Consider the following 21,086-nt stretch of genomic DNA (forward strand, 5'->3'; position numbering starts at 1 on the left):
CAAACATAGGCAGGTTAGGTGGACTGGTTATGCTAAACTGCCCCATTGTGTCCAGAGATGTGTAGGCCTGGGCGATTAGCTATGGTAGTGTAAGATTATTTGGAGAGGATGGAGGGGAATGGGTCTAGATGGATGCTGTTTGGAAGACTTGTGCTGACAAATGGGCCAAATGGCCTTTATCTGCACTGTACAGATTCTATGGTTTAACTAAACCATAATTTCTAGGACCTAGATTAAGTCAGCCTAGACTTCAACAGCTAATCTAACAGGGTTCCACAAACCCTCTAACAAGGCTAGCAATCTTTCTAGCTCCTGAACATCAAAGTCTACAGACTGCAGACTCTGAATATTTGGCATTGCTTATCTACATCCATGAGGAATTAGAATTGAACTTGCCAAGTGAAATAGCTGTCAGCATAAGTTTGCACTCCACAATCAAGGACTGAATGAAGCTTGTTTACGACTGCTGGAATGACAGTGCTAACCCACTCAACTTGAAGTGCAGCAACCAGAAAGCTGTCAATATCCGTACTTTTTGGCATAGCACAACAATAGCAAAAGATAGACTTTTACCAAACCAAATTAGAGACTGTTCAACAATTGGTCAATACAATTATTTAATTCAAATCTCAAACAAGATAACCCGATTAAAACTTGTAGTTCTTTCAGAGAAATGTATCACTAACAGCAGAACAAGATGGAAAATATGCTAACAGCTGCAGCCACCTGATACGTAGGTCCACACAGCATGCATGTACCAGTAATCAAACCATGGCTTAGGACTAGTTTCCACATTGATGCAGCTACAAGTTATTTTTAGCTGCAGAACCGTCACTAGAAAATAAATGAGATGCAATTCTGATCCAAGCCCAAGACAAGGTACATAGTGTACATTAACTTATGCTTTGCAAGATCATTCAATTATGAAGAAATTGCTAGCTGATAAGCTCATTTTTAAAGAAGATTCACTATTACACCTGTTTAACTGAACATCTCAACTTGCAAGTGCAGAGCAAAACATAACCATCACCCTACCATCTGAAAAGCACAACTGCTCTCTCTAAATGAAAAAATATTGATTCATAAATGGACTCATTCTTCATCATGGAAGAACAGCATGTTTTCCGCTTGGGGATCCTCCAACCTTCTGGGCTCTGTCAAGTTCCATAATTTTAGTGACTCCCCCAAACCACACACCAAGTCTTGCCATCACATGGGCTGCAATCGCAACCAACCCATTGTCAGCTACTAATGGTCCCTATCAGCAGCTGTTGATTCTCTCAGGCTGGCTGTTACTTGGTGTTTTTCTATGTCCAACTGCTGCTCTGTCTCTCTGGGTTGCATTGTCACCTATCGTTAAATAACTGCCTTAGCATATCTACCAGCCTTCTAGCTACAGTCAACGCTGAAGAAGGGTCACTAGACACAAAATATTAGCTTTCTCTCCACAGATGCTACCAGACCTGCTGAGTTTCTCTAGAAATCTTTCTTGAGGTCTTTAGTCTCCACTGTTCTTCGGTTTTGTGTCATTGAATGTATTTTTTTTAAATACGCAATTTTTTTTAAAAAAAAGTTCTGGGTCCGAGCATTAAAGTTCGCAATATTTGATGAAAGTGTTTTCCCACAAAATTACCCTGTTAGTTTTCGAAGTGTGGACAATTTCTTCACACTGGTGCCAATATATGCTGAACCAGAATGAGCAGAGTCAAAACTGTACCCTTTCAAACAAAAATAGGATTTACCGTTGAACAACAAGATATTTAGTTACTGCCAGTACTGATTTTCAGATTTTGGGATCTAAAATTTCAAATTATTTCAGCGCACAAGGCCTGACTGGTAAGGCAGATGAGCTCAAGAGCATGGATTGGCACTGGGGACTGGAATATTATAGAAATACAGCTGAGAAAAAAAGCAGCATTGGCAGCTAATATTCCAGGATACAGAAGCTATAGGTGTGACAGAAGTACAGCAAGCGAGGAGGGGGAGTTGCCCTTTTGATAAGGGAGGACATAACAATGTTCAGAGAGGATATTTTTAAGCAGTTATCAAATGATGCCATGTGGTGAGAACGTGGCAAGAAAAAAAGGGATGGTCACTGTTGGAATTGTATTATACAATCCCAAACAGCCAGCGGGTACTGGAGAAGCCGATGCATACAGTGACTGCAAATAGCTATAGGAATAATCAGGTAGAACTGGTTGGAGATTTTCATTTCCCCTACATTAGCTGAACCTCCAAGAGTGTAAAAGGCCTGGAAAAAAAGAGGAAACGAGTTTGGCAAATGTGTCCAAGAAAGTTTCCCAAATCAATATGTAGGGGGCTTTACTCAAGAAAGTCCACACTGGACCTCCTTTTAGGAAACGAGGTTAGGCAAGTGACTGAAGTGTCAGTCAAAAAGCATTTTGGGTCCAGTGACCATAATTCTCTTACATTTAACACAGTTATGAAAAAGATAAGACAGGTACACAGGTTAAGGTGCTAGCCTGGAGCAAGGCCAATTTTGATATCATTAGGCAGGAACATTCAGAAGAGGAGGCTTTCAAATCTAGACAGAAGGGAAAGATTTAAGGAAGGCCTGAGGGGCAACTTCTTCACACAGTAAGTGGTGAGTATATGGAATGGGCTGCCAGAGGAAGTGGTTGAGGCAGGTACAAATAGCAACATTTAAAAATAATTTAGATGAGTACATGAATGGGAGAGTTTAAAAGGGATATGGACCAAATGCAAGCAACTGAAACTAGGTGAGTGGGCATCATGGTCAGCATGGACCAGTTTTAGCCAAAGGGCCTATTTCCATGCTGTTTTACTCTGTGGTTCTATGGTCAAGCTCATTGCTTGCTGTCACAGTATAGTCATAGAGTAAGGGTCATACAGCATGGAAAAAGGACCCCTTGGTCCAACCAGTCCATGCTGAACCTAATCCCAAACTAAATGAATCCCACGTGCTTGTTCCTGGCCCACATCCCTCCAAACGTTTCCAACGTCTTTTAAACATTATAATTTGTACCCACATCCAGCACTTTCCAAGTTCATATCCACTTGTGAACCATCCTGTATCAAAAATTTGCTCGTATCTTTTTTGAAATCACTCTCCTCTGACCTTATAATTGTGCCTCAGTCTTGAAACTCCTTCATCCTAGGGAAAAGACAACTACCATTAACTCTTATCTTATACCTTCATTATTTTATAAACTTTAACTTTCCCACTAACAACTGCAATCAGGTTTTAACATGTGCCTGGTTGATACAAGAAGAACATTCCTAAAATTGTCACTGATCAAAAAATTGGTAGTTTTTGAAAGAGATATTTATACTTTTTTTTAAAAAGAATACTGAAGATGCATCATATCCAGTTTAGGAGAATATTGCCTACCTAATTGCTACACAATAGTTGCACTCTTGCCATACAGAACAAGCCCCAGCTTCATTAAAAACCTCAACCAACCAAAGAGAGCATAAAGGTCAAGCCTGCTCATGAGTATTAAACAGATTTTCCAAACAACCATTTTCTCCTGCTTCAACTCAGTACATATATGCAAGAATTTTAAATTATTTTTCTTTAATCCCTACAGTGTGGGAACAGGCCCTTCAGCCTACCAAGTCCACACCAACATTCAGACCCATCCCCCTAGTCTACACATCCCTGAACACTATGGGCGATTTAGCATGGCCAATCCACCTAACCTGCATACTTTTGGATTGTGGGAGGAAACCCACACAGACACGGGGAGAATCTGCAAACTCCACACAGTCCCCCAAGGGTGGAATCAAACTCGGGTCCCTGATGCTGTGAGGCAGCAGTGCTAACCACTGAGCCACCGTGCTGCCCAATTTCAACTTGCAGAACCTCTTACAATCCCAAGGAAACTCAGAATAATTTCAAAATTTCACTGGCTACAAAGTGCTTTGAAATGGCCAGAACTTGGCGAAGTCAAGATACAGATATGAAGATACCCCTAAGGCAATTAGATAATTTTTGAAATACAGTCTCTGTTGTAATGCAATAAACTTAGTAGTCAATTTGCTAATAGTAACAAGATTACGATATGACATGGGTCAGGATCAGAGGAGAAATCACTTGCTTCTCCTGAAATAATGGAATGGGAACTTTTGTATCCAACAATATTAAGACATGGCTGCAATGTCAGTCATCTTTTGTTTCAGACTCCTTTGCATTTATGCATAGCGAATGAAATTAAACCCACATCTTTCTGACAAATCTTCAAAGGCAATCAAGACTATTGGTATTCCAGATTCTAGCCAATTAGTTTTAATAATCCCAAGTATTTGGTGGATAGTGACTTCCCCACCCCCCACCAATCACACCACAAGGATTTAATTATTCTCAAGTCATATTTCTGACCCTGCAACTCAATGGCATCTAATCCAACAAATCATTATTCACCATGTAAATCTAGGCAAGTGTGCGGGTGTAGAGTTCATTTAAACATGGAAATCATTGAAGTAACCACTGCCTCCCCAGTGTTAGCAGATTCCCATCTATGTGTACAATGCAGCAAATGTCACTGAAATTATCAGCAGAAAAAAAAAATTCTTCTTTCTCCAGTCCAACACACTAAATGATACCATAACCAGCTGTTCTCTACAGCAAAAGTACTATAAACAAGCAGAGTTCCATCTAATTTCTACAATTCAGTAGATTAGCAGTATCTCTGATCTGTAAATCTCCACCTTTTAACAACGTGGCTGGCAAGTAATATTTGCATCCAATATTATAAAGATGCTGTTGATACCTTGTCAGGCCTCATTCCACGGATGCTCCTGCCACCACCACCACGTCCACGACCACCTCGCCCCCCTCTGCCACCACGGCCAGGGCGACCCAAATCACCAAAATTGATTTCCAGCTGGGAAGTTATATCATTTGCTGGTTTGCGGAAGTGATGTTCCAAAACAGACTCATCAGCAGGGACCTAATAAAAAGAAATTCCATCCATATTTTAAATATTGTATTAATTTCATAAATTACCAAACTTAAATACAAATATTGACAACATGCTCACTTAAATGACAAACACAAACACACACTCTCACAGAAATGTAAAACTGCACTTTCTCCAGAAGATCTTCGATTCACTTTTTCAAATTTAAAATCCTTTGAAACTATCTGAACATTGTGAGCCTACAGAAACAAGAATTTTAGTGTACACAAGATAACGAAGTGTGGAGCTGGATGAACACAGTAGGCCAAGCAGCATCTTACGAGCACAAAAGCTGATGTTTCAGGCCTAGACCCTTCATCAGAAAAGGGGGTTGGGGAGAGGGTTCTGAAATAAATAGGGAGGGGGGGAGGCAGACCGAAGATGGATAGAGAAGATAGGAGGAGAGGAGAGTACGGGTGGGGAGGTAGGGAGGGGATAGGTCAGTCCGAGGAGGACGGACAGGTCAAGGGGGTGGAATGAGGTTAGTAGGTAGGAACACCATTTTTCAGTCTATTTTTACTGAGCAGGCTTAATGTGACTTTAGAATTTCTAGTTCAAGCCGAAAGGAAGTTAGGAAACAATGTAACTACGCACAAAAAGAGTTAAACCTTCAATTAAAAAAAATTACCTAATGCAAGTCAAGAGCTAAGTGTACACTATTACCTACTTTCACAGACAGCTTTTAATTAGCTTAAACTGCTCTTAAAAAGATAATTGTTGATCAAATTAGCAAATGTAATGCCCTTTGCTAACAAATATTTCAAGGCAATCCTCAGTGACAGAAATAAAAACAACTTAACTCAAGGTCCTGTGAAAATTATAAAAATACATAATGTAAGTTTTGGTAAGAAATAAAGCCAAATTACAGAACTATTTGGCATATCCTTCATGAGCCAGTACACCAAGAGTTAATAATATCATTATTTCTAGTCCAAAAATGGTCAGAAAACAACAATACAGCACAGAAGCCAACAACCTCGTCTCTGGCAAATTATTTTAACAGTCACCAAATAAAAAGTTGAATCAAATGAATATTAGCTCTCATTTAAACTCATTGCCATGTTGATGTCAGACAACCATAAGGACATGTCTAACACAGGAATAAATCTTTAAATGCAAGTGAATGATAGGTTGTCAACACATTGAGCAAGAAACAGAACAATTTACAATCTTCAGAAGTTACTGACATGCTAATTTTATGAAGATAATGCATGATTGTTATCAGTCTTCCGTTATCGAATGGGATGTGAGCATTACCATTGCGGCCAAAGTTGTTATACTAAAATATTTTAAGGAGAATTCATCAAAATTTTCACTTGTTTTATGAAGGTAACAGAAGGTGATATCAGGGGTTAGCAGTGCAGCCTCAGCGCCAGGGACCCAGGTTTGATTCCAACCCCGGCTCACTGTCCGTGCGGTGTTTGCACGTTCTCTCCGTGTCTACATGGGTTTCCTCCCACAGTCCAAAGATGTGCAGGCTTGGTAAATCGGCCATGCTAAATTGCCCATAGTATTCAGGGGTGTGTGGGTTATAGGGGGATGGGTCTGGGTGGGATGCTCCACTGGGCGGTGTGGACTTGTTGGGCTGAAGGGCCTGTTTCCAAACTGTAGGGAATCTAATCTAATCTAATCATAAAAAAAAACAGTAGATAGAAACCGAGAGGTATTACAGCAAAGGGTCAAGATACACATTCTCGGATGTAACCAATTTCTAAGTGGATATAAAAATGTAAACAAATCTGAAGTTGTTCTAAAATGAAAACATTTCTCGTCGTCATAGAGATGTACAGCACAGAAACAGACACTTCGTTCCAAATCATCCATGCTGGCCAGATATCCTAAATTAATCCAGTCCCATTTTCCATCTTTGGACCATATCCATCCAAAGCCCTTCTTTTCAAATACCCAAGCAGATGTCTTTTAAAATGTTCTAATTGTGCCAACCTCCTCAACTTCATCTGGCAGTGCATTCTAGGAGACAACAGCTGAGCGGTATTGCTGCTGGACTGCTAATCCAGAGATCCAGGTAATATTCTGGGGACCCGGGTTCAAGTTTCACCATGGCAGGTAGTGGAGACTGAATTCAATAAAAATCTGGAAATAAAAGTCCAATGATGACCATGAAAGCTTGGCCAATTGTCAGAAAAATGCACGTGGTTCATTAATGTCCTTTAGGGAAGGAACATGCCGCGCTTACCTGGCATGGCCCACGTGGGACTCCAGACCCACAACAACGTGGCTGACTCTTAATTGCCCTCTGGACAATTAGGGATGGGCAATAAATGCCAGCAACACCCTCATCCCATAAATGAATTAAAAAACAAAAACACACCACCCTCTGCATGAAAAGGCTGGTCCTCAGGCCCCTTTTAGATCTTTCCCCTCTTATATTAAATCTATGCTTTCTAGTTTTGGACACCCCTATCCTGGGGAGAAGGACTAACTATTCACTGTATCCACACCCACCATGATTTTAAAGGTCACTCCTCCACCTCGGTCGCTCCAGGGAAAAAAGCCCCAGCCTACTGGGCAGCATGTTAGCTTGGTGGTTAGCACTGCTGCTTCACAGTGCCAGGGTTTGATTCCACCCCCAGCTGACTGTCTGTGTGGAGCTTGCACACACTCGCCATGTCTGACTGGGCTTCCTGACTGCTCCGGTTTCCTCCCACAATGCCGCGATATGCAGGTCAGGTATACTGGCCAAATTAAATTGCCTGTAGTATCCAAGGATGCGTAAATTAGCTGAGTTAGACATGGAAAGTGCAGAGTTACAGGGAAAAGGCAGGGGGATGGGTCTAGGTGAGGATGCTCTTCAGAGGGGCAGCATGGACTTGCTGAGCCAAATGGCCCTTTTCCATACTGTAGGGATTGTGTGCTCTATTTAGCCTCTCCCTATTACCCAAACCTTCCCCTAAAATGTAAGTGCTTCCCAGATTGTACACAGAACGAAGGAGGTCCCTAACCAGTTACTGAAGAAAATACAATTCAGGAAAGAGCAACATTACTGTCCTTGAGCTCAAATCAAAAAGGAAATTACATCAAGAAATGGCTGTTATGACCTACACTGTTATGGGCACAAAAACTGGACTTCCAGAAGATTTGACCAACCAAGCATGATTAGGAATTATACACAACTGCTCCACTGGTAGGCCCTGAATAGAGATGCATGCAGATTAAACGGCAGCTGTTATGAAATACAGATCTTCAATTTAAAGCAAACAGCCTTCCAAAATAAACGTTAGCACAGTATTAATATACCAGATATCACTTGCCTCTTCTTAATGTATCACATAGGAACTATATGGAATTGCATACCATAGAGGTTAGTGTTCATTTGGGAAAAAAATATGCAAATCTAACTCAGCCTGTTGGTCTCAGATTTTATCCTAGATTACAATTCAGTAAATTAAAAGCCAGTTCCAAATAATATGATTAAATAGGTCAGTTGGAATTCAGCTTACTGTGCTGTAATTTTCAAAAAGAAAGATGATCCATCCAACGATATTGCTGATAATTCAAAATTTCTTTAAATAAACCTTTTTAGCGTGAAAGGATACTACAAATCCAGGGAGCTTTGCCAGATTTAATAATTGCTTTCAGGCACTAAGCCTGCCCATAGCAAAAATGAAAACACTAGATGATTCTCCAACCAGTCATTCGAGATACTGATCCAAAATGTTTACAGAACCAGCAAGTTCTGCACTGTTCCCAAACACGTCTGTACCATATAGTCACATCTTTTCGGAAAATAAAGTAGCTTTCCCCAATATTCAGTGTTTTAGATTGTGCCATTCTCACATAGCTGGCTTTTTAAAAGCTGCATTTGTATTATGTTTATACTACTATATAAACACACACAAGAAGAATCTGACTTGTAACAATCCATCCATAAGACAAAATACATGATAACTCTCAGCAGTATTATACAAAAAAAAACCTGAAAAGTTACAGAAGTTGTAGAAAATGCATTACCGTATATTCCAAGTGATGGACATCTGCCTCGCTTTCAAAACGTTTCTAGCAAACAAAATTTTAAAACAATTCCGAATATCAATTTTGGGCACTGACAGATAAAGGCACAAGTTACTGAAAAAAATGTAGATCAATCAACAAAATTTGCAACAAAACTGTATTTCTCATACAATTTATGCACCGTTCAAAAGCATCAAATTCTATGTAAAGTTAAAACCAGTGTGACTGGGAGGTAGTGTATTGAGATGGATATAAAATCGCTTAGCAGATAGGAAATAAAAGCAAGAATAGATGCTTTGTCCTGCTGAACGTCAGGCAGTGACTAAGTGGGGTACCACAAGGATCAGGGCGAGGATCCCAACTATCCATAATATGTAATAATAATTTAGATGAGGGAGCTAAACGTAAAATCTCAAAATTTGCAGATAACACAAAGCTGGATGGAAGGGTGAACTGTGAGGAGGATGCAGAAATGTTGCAGTGAGACTTGGACAGACTGAGCATGCAAATGCAGATTACTGTGGATACATGTAAATTTATCTATTTTGATAGCAAACTAGTTGACAGATTACTAGCTGAATGGCTGAAAATTTTGACTGGGAATATTCAACAAAATCTGCATGCTCTTGTGCACCAATTGGTAAAAGCAAGCAAGTGCTGCAGGCAGCCAAGAAGGCAAACTGCAGATTGGCCCTCACAGCAAGAGGATTTGAGTATAGGAAGAATGTCTTGCTGTTACTTCACAGGGCATTGGTGAGGCCAGACGAGGAATAGGGTTTGCAGTTTTGATCCACTTGTTCTTGCTATAGAGGGTGTGCAACAAAGGTTGACCAGATTGATTCCTGGGAATGACAGGACTGATTATGAGAAGAAATTGAGTTGATTAGGATTGTATTCACTTGAGTTCAGAAGAATGAGGGGAGATCTCTCAGAAAATTCTAACAGTACTAGACAGATTAGATATAGAAAGAATACACTATGTTGGGAGAAGTCTAAGGACTCTAAAGGACAAGAAATATCTTTCTTCATCCAGGAAGAGTGACGATCCTGTGCAATTCACTACCATAGAAAGTCATTGAGCCAATACAATGTGCTTTCAAGGGGTGAGAGGATATAGCTCTTGTGGTTAAAGGAATCAAAGGAAGTGGGAGAAGGACACAATTAATAAACTGCACTCAGTGATCAGCTATGATTATACTGAACAATCGTGCAGGCTGAAGAGGGTGAAGGGCTTACTATTGCTCATATGTATTTTCAGAACTGATAATTTCACTTTGGTCTAAGTCTACAAACTGAGTTTATGATGTCTAAAAAAAGTTCATGACATAATGCTAAGCAAAACTATGGAACCAGTATCATGACATTTTTTTTTAAAATTTAACTATTTACTTCAAGAATATTGTTTCTACAGTTCACATCTGTGCTCAATACCTACCTCTTCAGTTTTAGGTTTGCGCAAAACAAAACCCTTCTTCCACTGACTGCTGTCACAACCCTCATTAGGCTTGCGGATATTAAACTCAGCTTTTGCTCGTTCTTTATCTTGCATGGCTTTCCACTCATCCAGGGTCATTTCCTTCGGACCTTCTTCTTTAACCTCTTCTACTTCATTTTCCCTGTCAGACAGAAACGTATTAGGTACAGGAAATCCTTGGATGGAAAAGTATCAAAAACACCCCAGGTGTTCAAATGCAAAAAGATCCATAAAATATCTAGGCTTGGGCTGACAAACAGCAAGTAACATTCATGCCACAAATGCCAGGCAATGACCATCACCAACAATCTAACTACTGTCCCTTGAGATTCAACGGTGTTACCATCACTAAATACCACCCACGGTCAATGTACTTGGGGTTACCATTGACCATAAACTCAACTGACTTGCTATATAAACACAGTGGTTACAAGGGCAGGTCAGAAACTAGAGATACTGCAGCAAGTAACCCAACTATGAACTTGCCAAAAGTCTGTCCATCATCTACAACACGCAAGTCAACAGCGTGATAGAATACTCTCCACTTGTCTGGATGGCTGCCTCTCCAAAACTCAAGATGCTTGGTACCACTCATGACAAAGCAGCCCACTTGACTGGTATCACATCCACAGCATATTTCAAACTCATGCCCACTACCATCTGCAAAGTCAAGGGCAGCAGATACATGGGAACATCAACACCCGCAAGTTCCTTCCAAGCCACTCTCAATCCTGACTTGAAAATATGCTGCCATTTATTTACTGTCCCTAAGCCAAAATGTTGGAATTTCCTACCACATTGTAGGGTCAACTCTCAGCACATGGAATACAGTGGCTGAAGATGGCATCTCACCACCACCTTCTGAAGGGCAACAAGAGACAGGCAATAGATGTTGACAAACCAGTTTCAATCACAGCACACAAATAAGTAAATGAAAAGCTTATTCATTAAAGTTAATTGGTCTAGGATTGCCTAGTTTATCATGCTCCTTTTTGAGCAACTACAAATAAATCAAAGTTGTAAAATTCCATTTGACAGGGGTCTTTGCAAGCTAATCAGAGAACTGGCATCTTGAATATATTCAGATAATATGGTTGTCCAATGGCTGCTTATGCTTTATATAGTCATTTTAAGTAACCAAGCATAGCACACATTTTGAGATAATGGGAACTGCAGATGCTGGAGATTCCAAGACAATAAAATGTGAGGCTGGATGAACACAGCAGGCCAAGCAGCACCCCAGGAGGCTGGAGATTCCAAGACAACCTCTCTGATGAAGGGTCTAGGCCCGAAGCGTCGGCTTTTGTGCTCCTGGGGTGCTGCTTGGCCTGCTGTGTTCATCCAGCCTCACATTTTATTGTCATAGCACACATTTTGTTTTGTCTTAAATGAGGAATATCACATTTACAAATTTTTTTCTTTATTCATTCATGAGATGAGGGCATCACTGGCTAGGCAGCATTTATTGCCCATCCCTAAATGCCGAAAGGGCAGTTAAGAGTCAACCACATTGCTGTGGGCCTGGAGTCACATGTAGGCCAGACCAGGTAAGGATGACAGTTTCCTTCCCTAAGTAACATTAGTGAACCAGATGGGTTTTTCCAAAAAGCAACAACGGATTCACGGTCATCATTAGATTGTTAATTCAAGATATTTTATCAAATTCAAATTCCACCATCTGCCCTGGCAGGATTCGAACCCAGGTCCCCAGAACATTACCTGGGTCTCTGGACTAACGGTCCAATGATGATACCACTAAGCCATTGTCTCCCCTAATTTTGTCTGAGATACCCTAAAGAATAAAACAAGGCTAGTACACAATATTTTGCACGCAAGCTGTAGTATGCCCAAAAACAGCTACACTACTTTACTATTTACCTCTATCCCCTAGCTTACCATATTGTTAAATCTATTTGTACATCATTATTCCACAATTTTATTTTAAAAATGGCTTCCAACTCTGCTTTAGGTTTTAATCCTGTGAAAACACCATTTCCTTCCAGTTTCATGACTCAAACGGTGAAAAATAGAAGAAGCTTTCCATAATGTACTCAATTTGAACATCTGCTCAATCTGTAACCAGATTGTCTAAGCACTACATTAAGAAAGTCACTCTCAAACCTTGTCAATCATGGGCAGTCTCTTCTGCACGTTCTAGTCTTGCAAATTTTCTAATTGCAATCTAATAAACTGTTGCATTTCTTTACTGCTCCCTTAACTTTTGTATGATAATGTCCAAGACATCACATGCTTCAACAACTTGCCCTCAAGGATTTTTGCCCACACCTCTAAGGTTGTACACACCATGTACATGATTTACCAATGAAAGATTTATATGCGATTAAAATTCAAATAAGTTTTGGCAATTCCTACAATTCTATTCACACCCAAGATCAGAACAGAATTTGATAATAAACTTAAAAATCTTCAATAAACATCTTATCACTTGACAACTCACTTGTTCTCAGAGTCAACTACTTGTTGCTCATCTCCCTCAGGTGCCTCTTCAGTAACAGCTGACTGATCAAGTTCACTGTGCATAAAGGAGGAAAAACATTTTAGTTCTGTAGGCAAAACTAAGTAAAAACAAAAATTAGCAAAGTTTTAAAAAAGAAATTGTTTTCATACTAACCCAAGTTCATCTTTTACTGTTCCCCAGTTGTGTGATCCACTGCCACCCCGTTTGTCTTCTGGTTTCAGGCCACTGGAAGAGAAACTATTCTCTCTATATATCTGCTGTATATACATAACTACTCAATTTTAAAACAAAACAACAAACTAGCATTTTCAAAAGTACTGGTGATCTAAAGTCTTAGCATTTCAACTAACTCATTGCATTAGGTTTAGACACCAACTAATTTCTTATTGAATCTTAATTTAAGATTCTACCACCAGCTATCACTGTGATCTGGTAATTCTACTGAGTTCTTAAATAAAAACAGTATAAGCAGAAATATTTCATTTTTATTTTAAGTGGCAGGTTACAGTTAAAAATTGCGTGTTTATCCATAACTATTTTGTTTTCTCAGTATTGTAGCCATTTTAAAGGTTTGCCTTATTGATTTTAAGAATTCTCGATTACAATAATCGTCATATCAACTTACGATCGGTCACTTCCACTATGCCTGTCAAATTCACGTTTTCCACGGGAGTCAAAACCATCACTCCTTCCCAGGCCACGGCCACGGCCACGTCCTCTTCCACGTCCACGCAGTGGTCTGTCACGATCAACAGGCCTAAGTAAAAAGCAATAAATGAGATCCAATACAAGAATACTCAAGGCAACAGTCACCACAGCCACCAACCCAAAAGCTATAATGAAACAGCTGAACTCATCAATTTTTCCTACCATTTATTTATGAATATAGTGAAAAATTTCCAAAACAACATCACAACAGACAACTATATCATCTTTCATTTCATACTTCTGGACAGTTTAGGATTGCGTGCTTGCAATCTTACACTATTTATCCTTTTAATGCTTTTGTAAACAGGGTCTTCACTAAAATAAACAAAAACAAATTGCTCAATAAGCTCAGGTCTGGCAGCATCTGTGGAGAAAGCAGAGTCGACATGTCAGTCCAATGACCTTCTTTCAGAACTGGAGCGGGAATGCTGACTCTGCTCTCTCCACAGATGTTTACAGACTTGCTGGGTTTCTCCAGCAATTTGTTTCTGTTTCAGATTTCAGTATCTGCAGTTCCTGTGTGTGTGTTTCTTCCCCCCGTAGAACACCCTGATTGTTATGAAATGTCCAATTTCATGATTCACACATTATAGAACTAGACCTTGCCTTCCTATAAATATAATTCTCCAAAGAAAAATCAATGAAATTTGGGTTGGCAACATCAGAATCTACACATATCAAAAGATCACATCTACTTACAAGATCAGAGTTAAAGGGGAAAAGCCATGCTTTGGCAGGAGGGCTTGATCAGTTAGACTTCGAAGAAATGCCATTTTCAGAGACAAGAATTATTCATGTAATTCCCAAGATCAAAGAACTGTTGAGAAAGTAACTGATAAACAAGGGAAATTCATAAAGTGCTCATGTACTTTACAGTTCAATAAAGTTTGCAATGGTCAAGTTTAATTAGTTTGGATCTCTATCTGGGACACACTAAAAGGGTGCTAAGAGCCCCTAAGAAATCTCATTTCCCAGAGTAGCAGGATGCATGAAAAATTCCCAAGAGCTATGACATCTTTGTTTCAATCCAGAAGTGCAAGAACCCTGTAGATACTGAAATGCATTGAGGTATTTTTGGACAGAATGAACCATTGGACAGGTTTGCTAAGATTGTTCTGATTTAAAGAAACTTTTGTTTTTACTAAATACTAGTAGCATTTGGTTTAATTCTTGTATAGTTTTCCACTCAACATGTGCCATGTTATGTCAGCTAATAACTGGGGAGTTTGAGGTCAGCTTTCCTCCAGACCAAAATGTAACATCATTGAAGGCAACCTAGTACTGACAGTTTATTTGAACTGCTGTCCATTGACGCCATCAAGAATCATCTGCAGTAATCAACTGGCAAATGCACTTTAATTCTGCCACATTACCAGCTTCTTTTTACTTCACTGACAGCCTAAGGTACTCTACCAGCATTTTCAACAACTGTCAAATCCAAAAGAAATATGACTCATTGTATTCCTGATACTCATCACTAACATGAACTCAATCTTCTCTCAACGCCCCGAAAGCCACATTCCTCCTAATGTCTAACCCAAATCCATTCAGTATCATCTTGATTTTAAAATTCTTACCCGATTTTCTAAATCCTCAGTCTTACCCTTTCCTTGCTAATCTCCTCTAGCCTTACAACACTGCAAGGCTGCACTCAGCTAATTCTGGCTTAATTCTGCCACTATTCAGCTGTCAAGGCTGAAAGTTTTAGAAGTCCCTCAACCTAAACACATCACCCACTCAAACTGCTACTATGGAGTGAAAGCCCAATCATCCATGCACCAAACTAAAAAGGTGTGTACTGCATTCTCCACGCATCCCAACAGTTTTCCAATAAGGAACCCTTTCCCTTTACTAAGCATTCTAAAACAAACTTGTATTTATACCGCAAGCACCTTTAACCTAATAAAACACTGGAATGCATTTTTCCAGAAAACCCGAATGGTATCAGTAGTCATTTAGAAATTAGAACCGAATAGCAAACTGAAGGAAATTGCTGTTTAGCTAGAATTGGATCTCACAACTGTGGTAATAACGTAAAGCTGTAGATAATGTCACCATTGAGATACAGTGGGCAGGGGTGGGAAACCGGCTAAGATTTCACAAAAGAGTAGGGTAGGTATAGTAGAAGACATCTGATGCAGGAAGGAGGAATGAGAGCCGAGGCTTTGTAACAGTTGTTATAAATTTTTTAAACGTTAACAAACTTGACATTAGCTTTCTGCACATTAAGTTCCACAATCCTTTACTTTTATATTATACTTGCATTCAAAGCTGCATAATACAAATATAGGGATTGCTTGCAGTCAACATCAAAAGATTCCAGTTGGTTCTTGATTTAGTACAAGCATGGTCATAAAGCAGGGATGTGTAATTTTTAGTACATTAAAGATGTTATATAAACTATTGTCAATATTAACTATTATTGACTAGAAAAGACTGGTTGCACGTTTAGAGATTGCAAAAACTCGTTTTCAGTGGCAATGTTTTTATGAAGCTGGATGAACGATAAATACTTGTTAGATACTTTAAAACATTCAAAATGCATGAGAACAGTCACAAATCCATGCCCAAAAATTCAATTAAACAGAACGAGCAGAGAAAAGCAGCCTCAGTTCGTGCGAAAGACTTAATCAATCAGAGGCTGGTCCTCCAATCTCCAATTCAGACCCTCTCATTTCAGTAATCATAGGTTCCCTCTTAATACTCTTGCTGCTCAAGAGACTATCTACACTTTTGAATGAATAATGGTTTAGCCAGCCCTCAGAGGGCAATACAAACAGTCATGGGATCAACAGAAACTTATCAAAATTTCATTCAGAGTTACGGCACAGCCAGTCCCTAAAGGAATCAACATGCCAAAGGACTTTGCATGCTCCCTCCCTCCATGGAGAAATGCACACATGGCAACATTTCTAAAATGTTTGGAGGCAAAATGACCACTTCTAAAAAGCTCTCCATCCTTTTATTCTCCAGTTGCAACAAAAAAATGCACAGGAACAAAACGTTACACCATAGAGGAAACGGATATTTTAGTTTGGTCAGGTCATGCAATAGATCACTGCTCTTTTGATACTTCAGATCAACTTCTGGAATGGTAGATGTTGCTGCCCTAGATAAAAGGGAAGGTGGCCAACAGCAAGAAAGACTACTTCACAGTCACGGGGTTAGAGATGTACAAGCTATCAAATGACATGCTCCAGAGATCTGCGCTAGACCCTCCTGGCCTACACACATTACTTGTCTGACGTTTAGCACTAGCAATTCAAGTTTGATCCAAGCAGAGAGTCAGAAGGCCTCAGAAGCTTTAGATGGGCATGTGGCGTTTAGATCCGAGTACACAAAGTCCAATACAGCAACTTACATTACATGGCATCTTTAATGCAATTAAAATGTTCCATGGCGCTTCACAACAGCATTTTAAAACACCAACAGCGCAGAATTCAAAAAGTCAGGAATGCACTGGAATAATTAAGTTCAGAGGTAATAAGGTAAGCGGATACCGAGGATGGAATAAAATGGATATTTCTCTCAACAATTTTTAAAAACTCATTGAGATCCTGTATACAGCAAAGACTGCAAACATAACTGTACCAAAACAAATTGTTTGAGAAATATTTGTGATACACCCCAAAAGACACAGATATAATATAACTTCAATCTCTTCTTCTAAACAATGTGCTTCTCAAATGAAAGGCACGGGGAGATCCCATGACGTCAAAGGCACAAATTATGAAATGGAAGGCTGCAGGTAAAATTCAGCAAAATAAGGGGTTCCATCTTAAATTTAGGGGCTTTAATAAAAACTAAAGCTAGGAAAGCAAAACGATCAACTGAAAAAGTCAAACTTAACACTAAGTGCAATGTATAGCATCCCATCACATCACATAAAAAGACCACAGAAGAGATGAAACGTGAATTCATGGATATTAAAGGAGACAAAGTATATTCTGTTTCTAAAATAAAATCAGATTAATTAAGGTGACAATTTTTTAAAAATTTATTCAGGATAATGATAGCATCACTGGCTTAGCCAGAATTTAGTGCACATCCCGAACTGCCCGGCAGACAGTTAAGCATCAACCACGTTGCAGTCACATGTAGGCCAGACGGGGTAAGGATGACAGTTTCCTTCCCTTAAGGACGCTGGTGAGCCAGATGTGTTTTTCTGACAACTGGCAATGGATTCATGGTCATTACAGACTTGTTATTAAAAACAGAATTCAAATTCCACCATCTACCATATTGTTATTTGAACCCGGTCCCCAGAACATTATTGGGTGTTTCATTCAGAGTCCAGCAATAATACCAGTAAGCCACAGACGCTCCGCAGAAGCATACAGAAGTTTTGAATGGTGTTGAGTAATTTTTTTTGAACAAAGATTCAATTACGAAGGGGGTTAAAATCAACAAATGCTTCCAAGTCCTAAATGAAGGTGGCATGTGATAAATCGCAGAGGACAATCTATCAAGATATTCATAGGAAGATCATAATTGAACATGTATGAGAAAGTTAAATAAGCATGATTAAATCAAAATAGAACTAAGGGTATTCTAGTGTAGTTGAAAAAAATGTGGAAGTTTCTGACCAGAATTAAATGATGTGATTCTTTGACATTAATTAAAATTTGCCATCACAATCATAAATGCATGCACACAATTTTTTGTATTTATTCCTCCCATTTTATAAACAGGGAGCCACCTACACTACCCAAAGGATCACTGTCAAGTATCTATTAAAGTACTGAAGACAGGATATAGTGTTTGAACAGCAACTGTGAATGAAATATTTAATTGTGTGATGGCAGTGTCCAGCAACCACACTTCAGGTAAAGCACTCCATCAGCTGTATAAGATGCTATTTCTACGGTAGAGATGTAAAGAACCCTCCTGATGCAGAACATTAAATACGTGCACAAGATGAAACTCTAGCTATGGATACTGAGCTTCAGAGGCACATATTATAGAGCAAATTCTGAATAACAAGCACATTATAAAAATTGCACATCAAGAATAATTACTCGTAAAAAGACTGCCCTGCAGCATGTTTGGAGCAGAACTCCATGTTACAGGAGTGAGCCTATTGAATATATGCATAGATAGTGTTAGAAATGTCTGGAGTTGGATTGTAGTCACAACTGTGGCCATTGCTATGTTGCATGTTGCTTGGCTAGCATTCTCCAAACTGGGAACCAGCCCCAGGCACAGGAGATTTGTAGATGTAACTATTAATGTCTTTTCTCTTGTTACAGGCAGGTCCATTTAAATTTATTAAACATGAAGTTGTCTTGACTAGATCACTTAAGTATCTCAAGAATCAACTAGTGTAGGATTAGTGCCACAACTGGCTCCATTTGGTATGGTTTTAAGTGGAATTTTTAAGACCAGTATTAAAACCAATGATCTATAAACCATGGTGGTCAGTTTTCTGTCTAAGTAGTTTACCAGTCTGCTATGTTCAGAAAATAAGTTAAGAAACTGAATACACACTGGAGCTGCTCGTACAATATTCAGATCCTCAGGCTGTCCTGCCCAACTGCATTGTGGGTCTACATACAAGTGGGCTGCAACAGTTTATGAAGGTATTCATCACTATCTTCTCAAGGAATGGGCACCAAATGCTAGTTCAGCCAGCAATATCCACATTTCACAAGTGAATTAAAGTTACTGTGCAAACTATTCTTTTTCAGAAGCAGCTTTACGCCATGCTTCCTTTCACTGAGGGCCATGACCGAGAATTGATGAAGTCACACAAACAAGAAATCAGAAGAGAAACTTATAAGGCTGACCTGGGCATAAGAAAGATACGAATATATGTGAGGAACAACAATAAATATAAATATAAAAATTGGTGTTTGGTAGAACGGAACTTGAGAACTGTTTTTAAAAAGACACTTGGCCAAAGCTTTTCATCTTGCATTCATCAAGACAATAAGAATTCCAATACAAGAGAAAACCAAGAGGTACTGCGGTGACTGGTTAACAAATAGGCTGACTGAAGACATCATTAATTGACAGTTAATGTTTGCATTATTCAGGGCAATATTACCATCAAGGGGCCACTTATCAATGAATCAGTACTCTCACAGTACAGATTTGGTTTTCTCCTTTATTGATAAGATTGCAATTGTCCTGATGAACATAAGACTTCACTCAAAAGCTTCAAAATGTAGAAATACTTCAAATACACAAAAGGTACAATATAAAAGGGGATATAAACGTTCAATACACCAACCTTTCAGCATTGTAATACTTCCAACAGCTTCTACGCTTTCTGTCAACAAAGGAAGAAGCAACTATGTAACCTGGACACCATCACCAACCAGAAAGCCAGGGAACATAAAAGTTCTCATACAACTCATTCCCTAACTGCAATGTCACCAATGCAACTCAAGATGTGGAGAAGTCCCCAACAGTCCATCTTTGCACAGCTCACAAATCAGTCCTTAAAATTAATGTGCATGCAAAATTTATAAGAATTGAAGACTAAGAACAAATCAATTGGCACACTGAACAATAAAAGGGAACGTTGATCAGGAGTACTGATGTTGAAGACATTAGGGCAAGCACCAATGGGTGATCTATGTAGCCCTCCCAGTATTGTCCATACATTAAAAACAAACACCCAATCACATCATCTGCAACAAAAAAGCGCCTCATAAGGATGTAGTGTAACACTATACTGTACAGGTGGCTCTCAAAGCAAGATGATCACCTCCCAAAAAAAATGCTCAAGTAAAACTCCCAGATCAATTGTTTAGTGGTCCAGAAATTCCACAGAACTTGCAAACATGTCACTTGACAATAGTAAACTATAGAAAACCATTTTAAAAATGCATTTCTGCTTGCATCATAATTTACAAAGATTTGACTTAAAAAACCTACAGTACTGACAGCAGCTCCAAGGCAGTTCTGAATTTTAACCTGATGACCAAAGGATACAATGTACATAACAGCAATGAAACGTTTTCAAACAAACATCGTGAAACATTATTTAAATCATAATGACCACATGACAGACCCAATTTTGCACTGCAAGTTACTGTTTCAAGAACAGCCTCCTGTCTGCAATTAAAATCATGTAAACAAAGTGAATGCTACTAGAGGGTACAATCCCCCAGATTAGTGGCATTGAAATGTGCTCGAGGTTAAAAACAAGGCAAGATGCACTACCAAATCTTAATTCTTACCACCAAGGTACCATTAAAAAGAGGCTTCACACCTTGAGTTGTGAAACTAATAGTTACATCTAAGTATAACTTTCCAGCAAGTGCAGACACAGCATTAAGGAATTCCTTAACAGTTCTGCATTGAAAGTAAGTATTCAATTCATTTGAAGACCAAACTTGCAGCAATAGTTGAAACATTGTAAAATCAAGAAATTTGCACTAGAGCAAATCACCATGAGAAATGCCACTTAACTTGCAGGCAAGTTCTCAATTTGGAACAGTGCTAAGAAAACAGCTGTTTCTTTATCTTGGAGTTGGAGCTAGGTAACTCAATTAATTGAGAA

General features: G+C 39.1%; 1 protein-coding gene across 4 annotated transcripts in view; it reads right to left on the reverse strand.

The window, feature by feature from the left end:
• LOC125456562 (SERPINE1 mRNA-binding protein 1-like) overlaps positions 1 to 21,086 on the reverse strand; it is a 34,859-nt gene that overhangs the window by 3,532 nt on the left and 10,241 nt on the right. Inside the window, exons 3-9 of one of the 4 annotated variants that reach the window (XM_048539801.1) lie at positions 13,494 to 13,625; positions 13,022 to 13,093; positions 12,848 to 12,922; positions 10,351 to 10,531; positions 8,916 to 8,960; positions 4,755 to 4,934; positions 3,101 to 3,136 (exon numbers count right to left, since the gene is read on the reverse strand). In XM_048539801.1, coding sequence (XP_048395758.1) covers positions 3,101 to 3,136; positions 4,755 to 4,934; positions 8,916 to 8,960; positions 10,351 to 10,531; positions 12,848 to 12,922; positions 13,022 to 13,093; positions 13,494 to 13,625 — 721 coding nt within the window. Of the gene's footprint in view, positions 1 to 3,100; positions 3,137 to 4,754; positions 4,935 to 8,915; positions 8,961 to 10,350; positions 10,532 to 12,847; positions 12,923 to 13,021; positions 13,106 to 13,493; positions 13,626 to 21,086 lie in introns of all 4 variants that reach the window. The other 3 variants (XM_048539799.1, XM_048539802.2, XM_059647879.1) reach the window with 3 other exon arrangements.

Source organism: Stegostoma tigrinum, chromosome 8 (assembly GCF_030684315.1).
Source record: "Stegostoma tigrinum isolate sSteTig4 chromosome 8, sSteTig4.hap1, whole genome shotgun sequence".
Taxonomy (NCBI): Eukaryota; Metazoa; Chordata; class Chondrichthyes; order Orectolobiformes; family Stegostomatidae; genus Stegostoma; species Stegostoma tigrinum.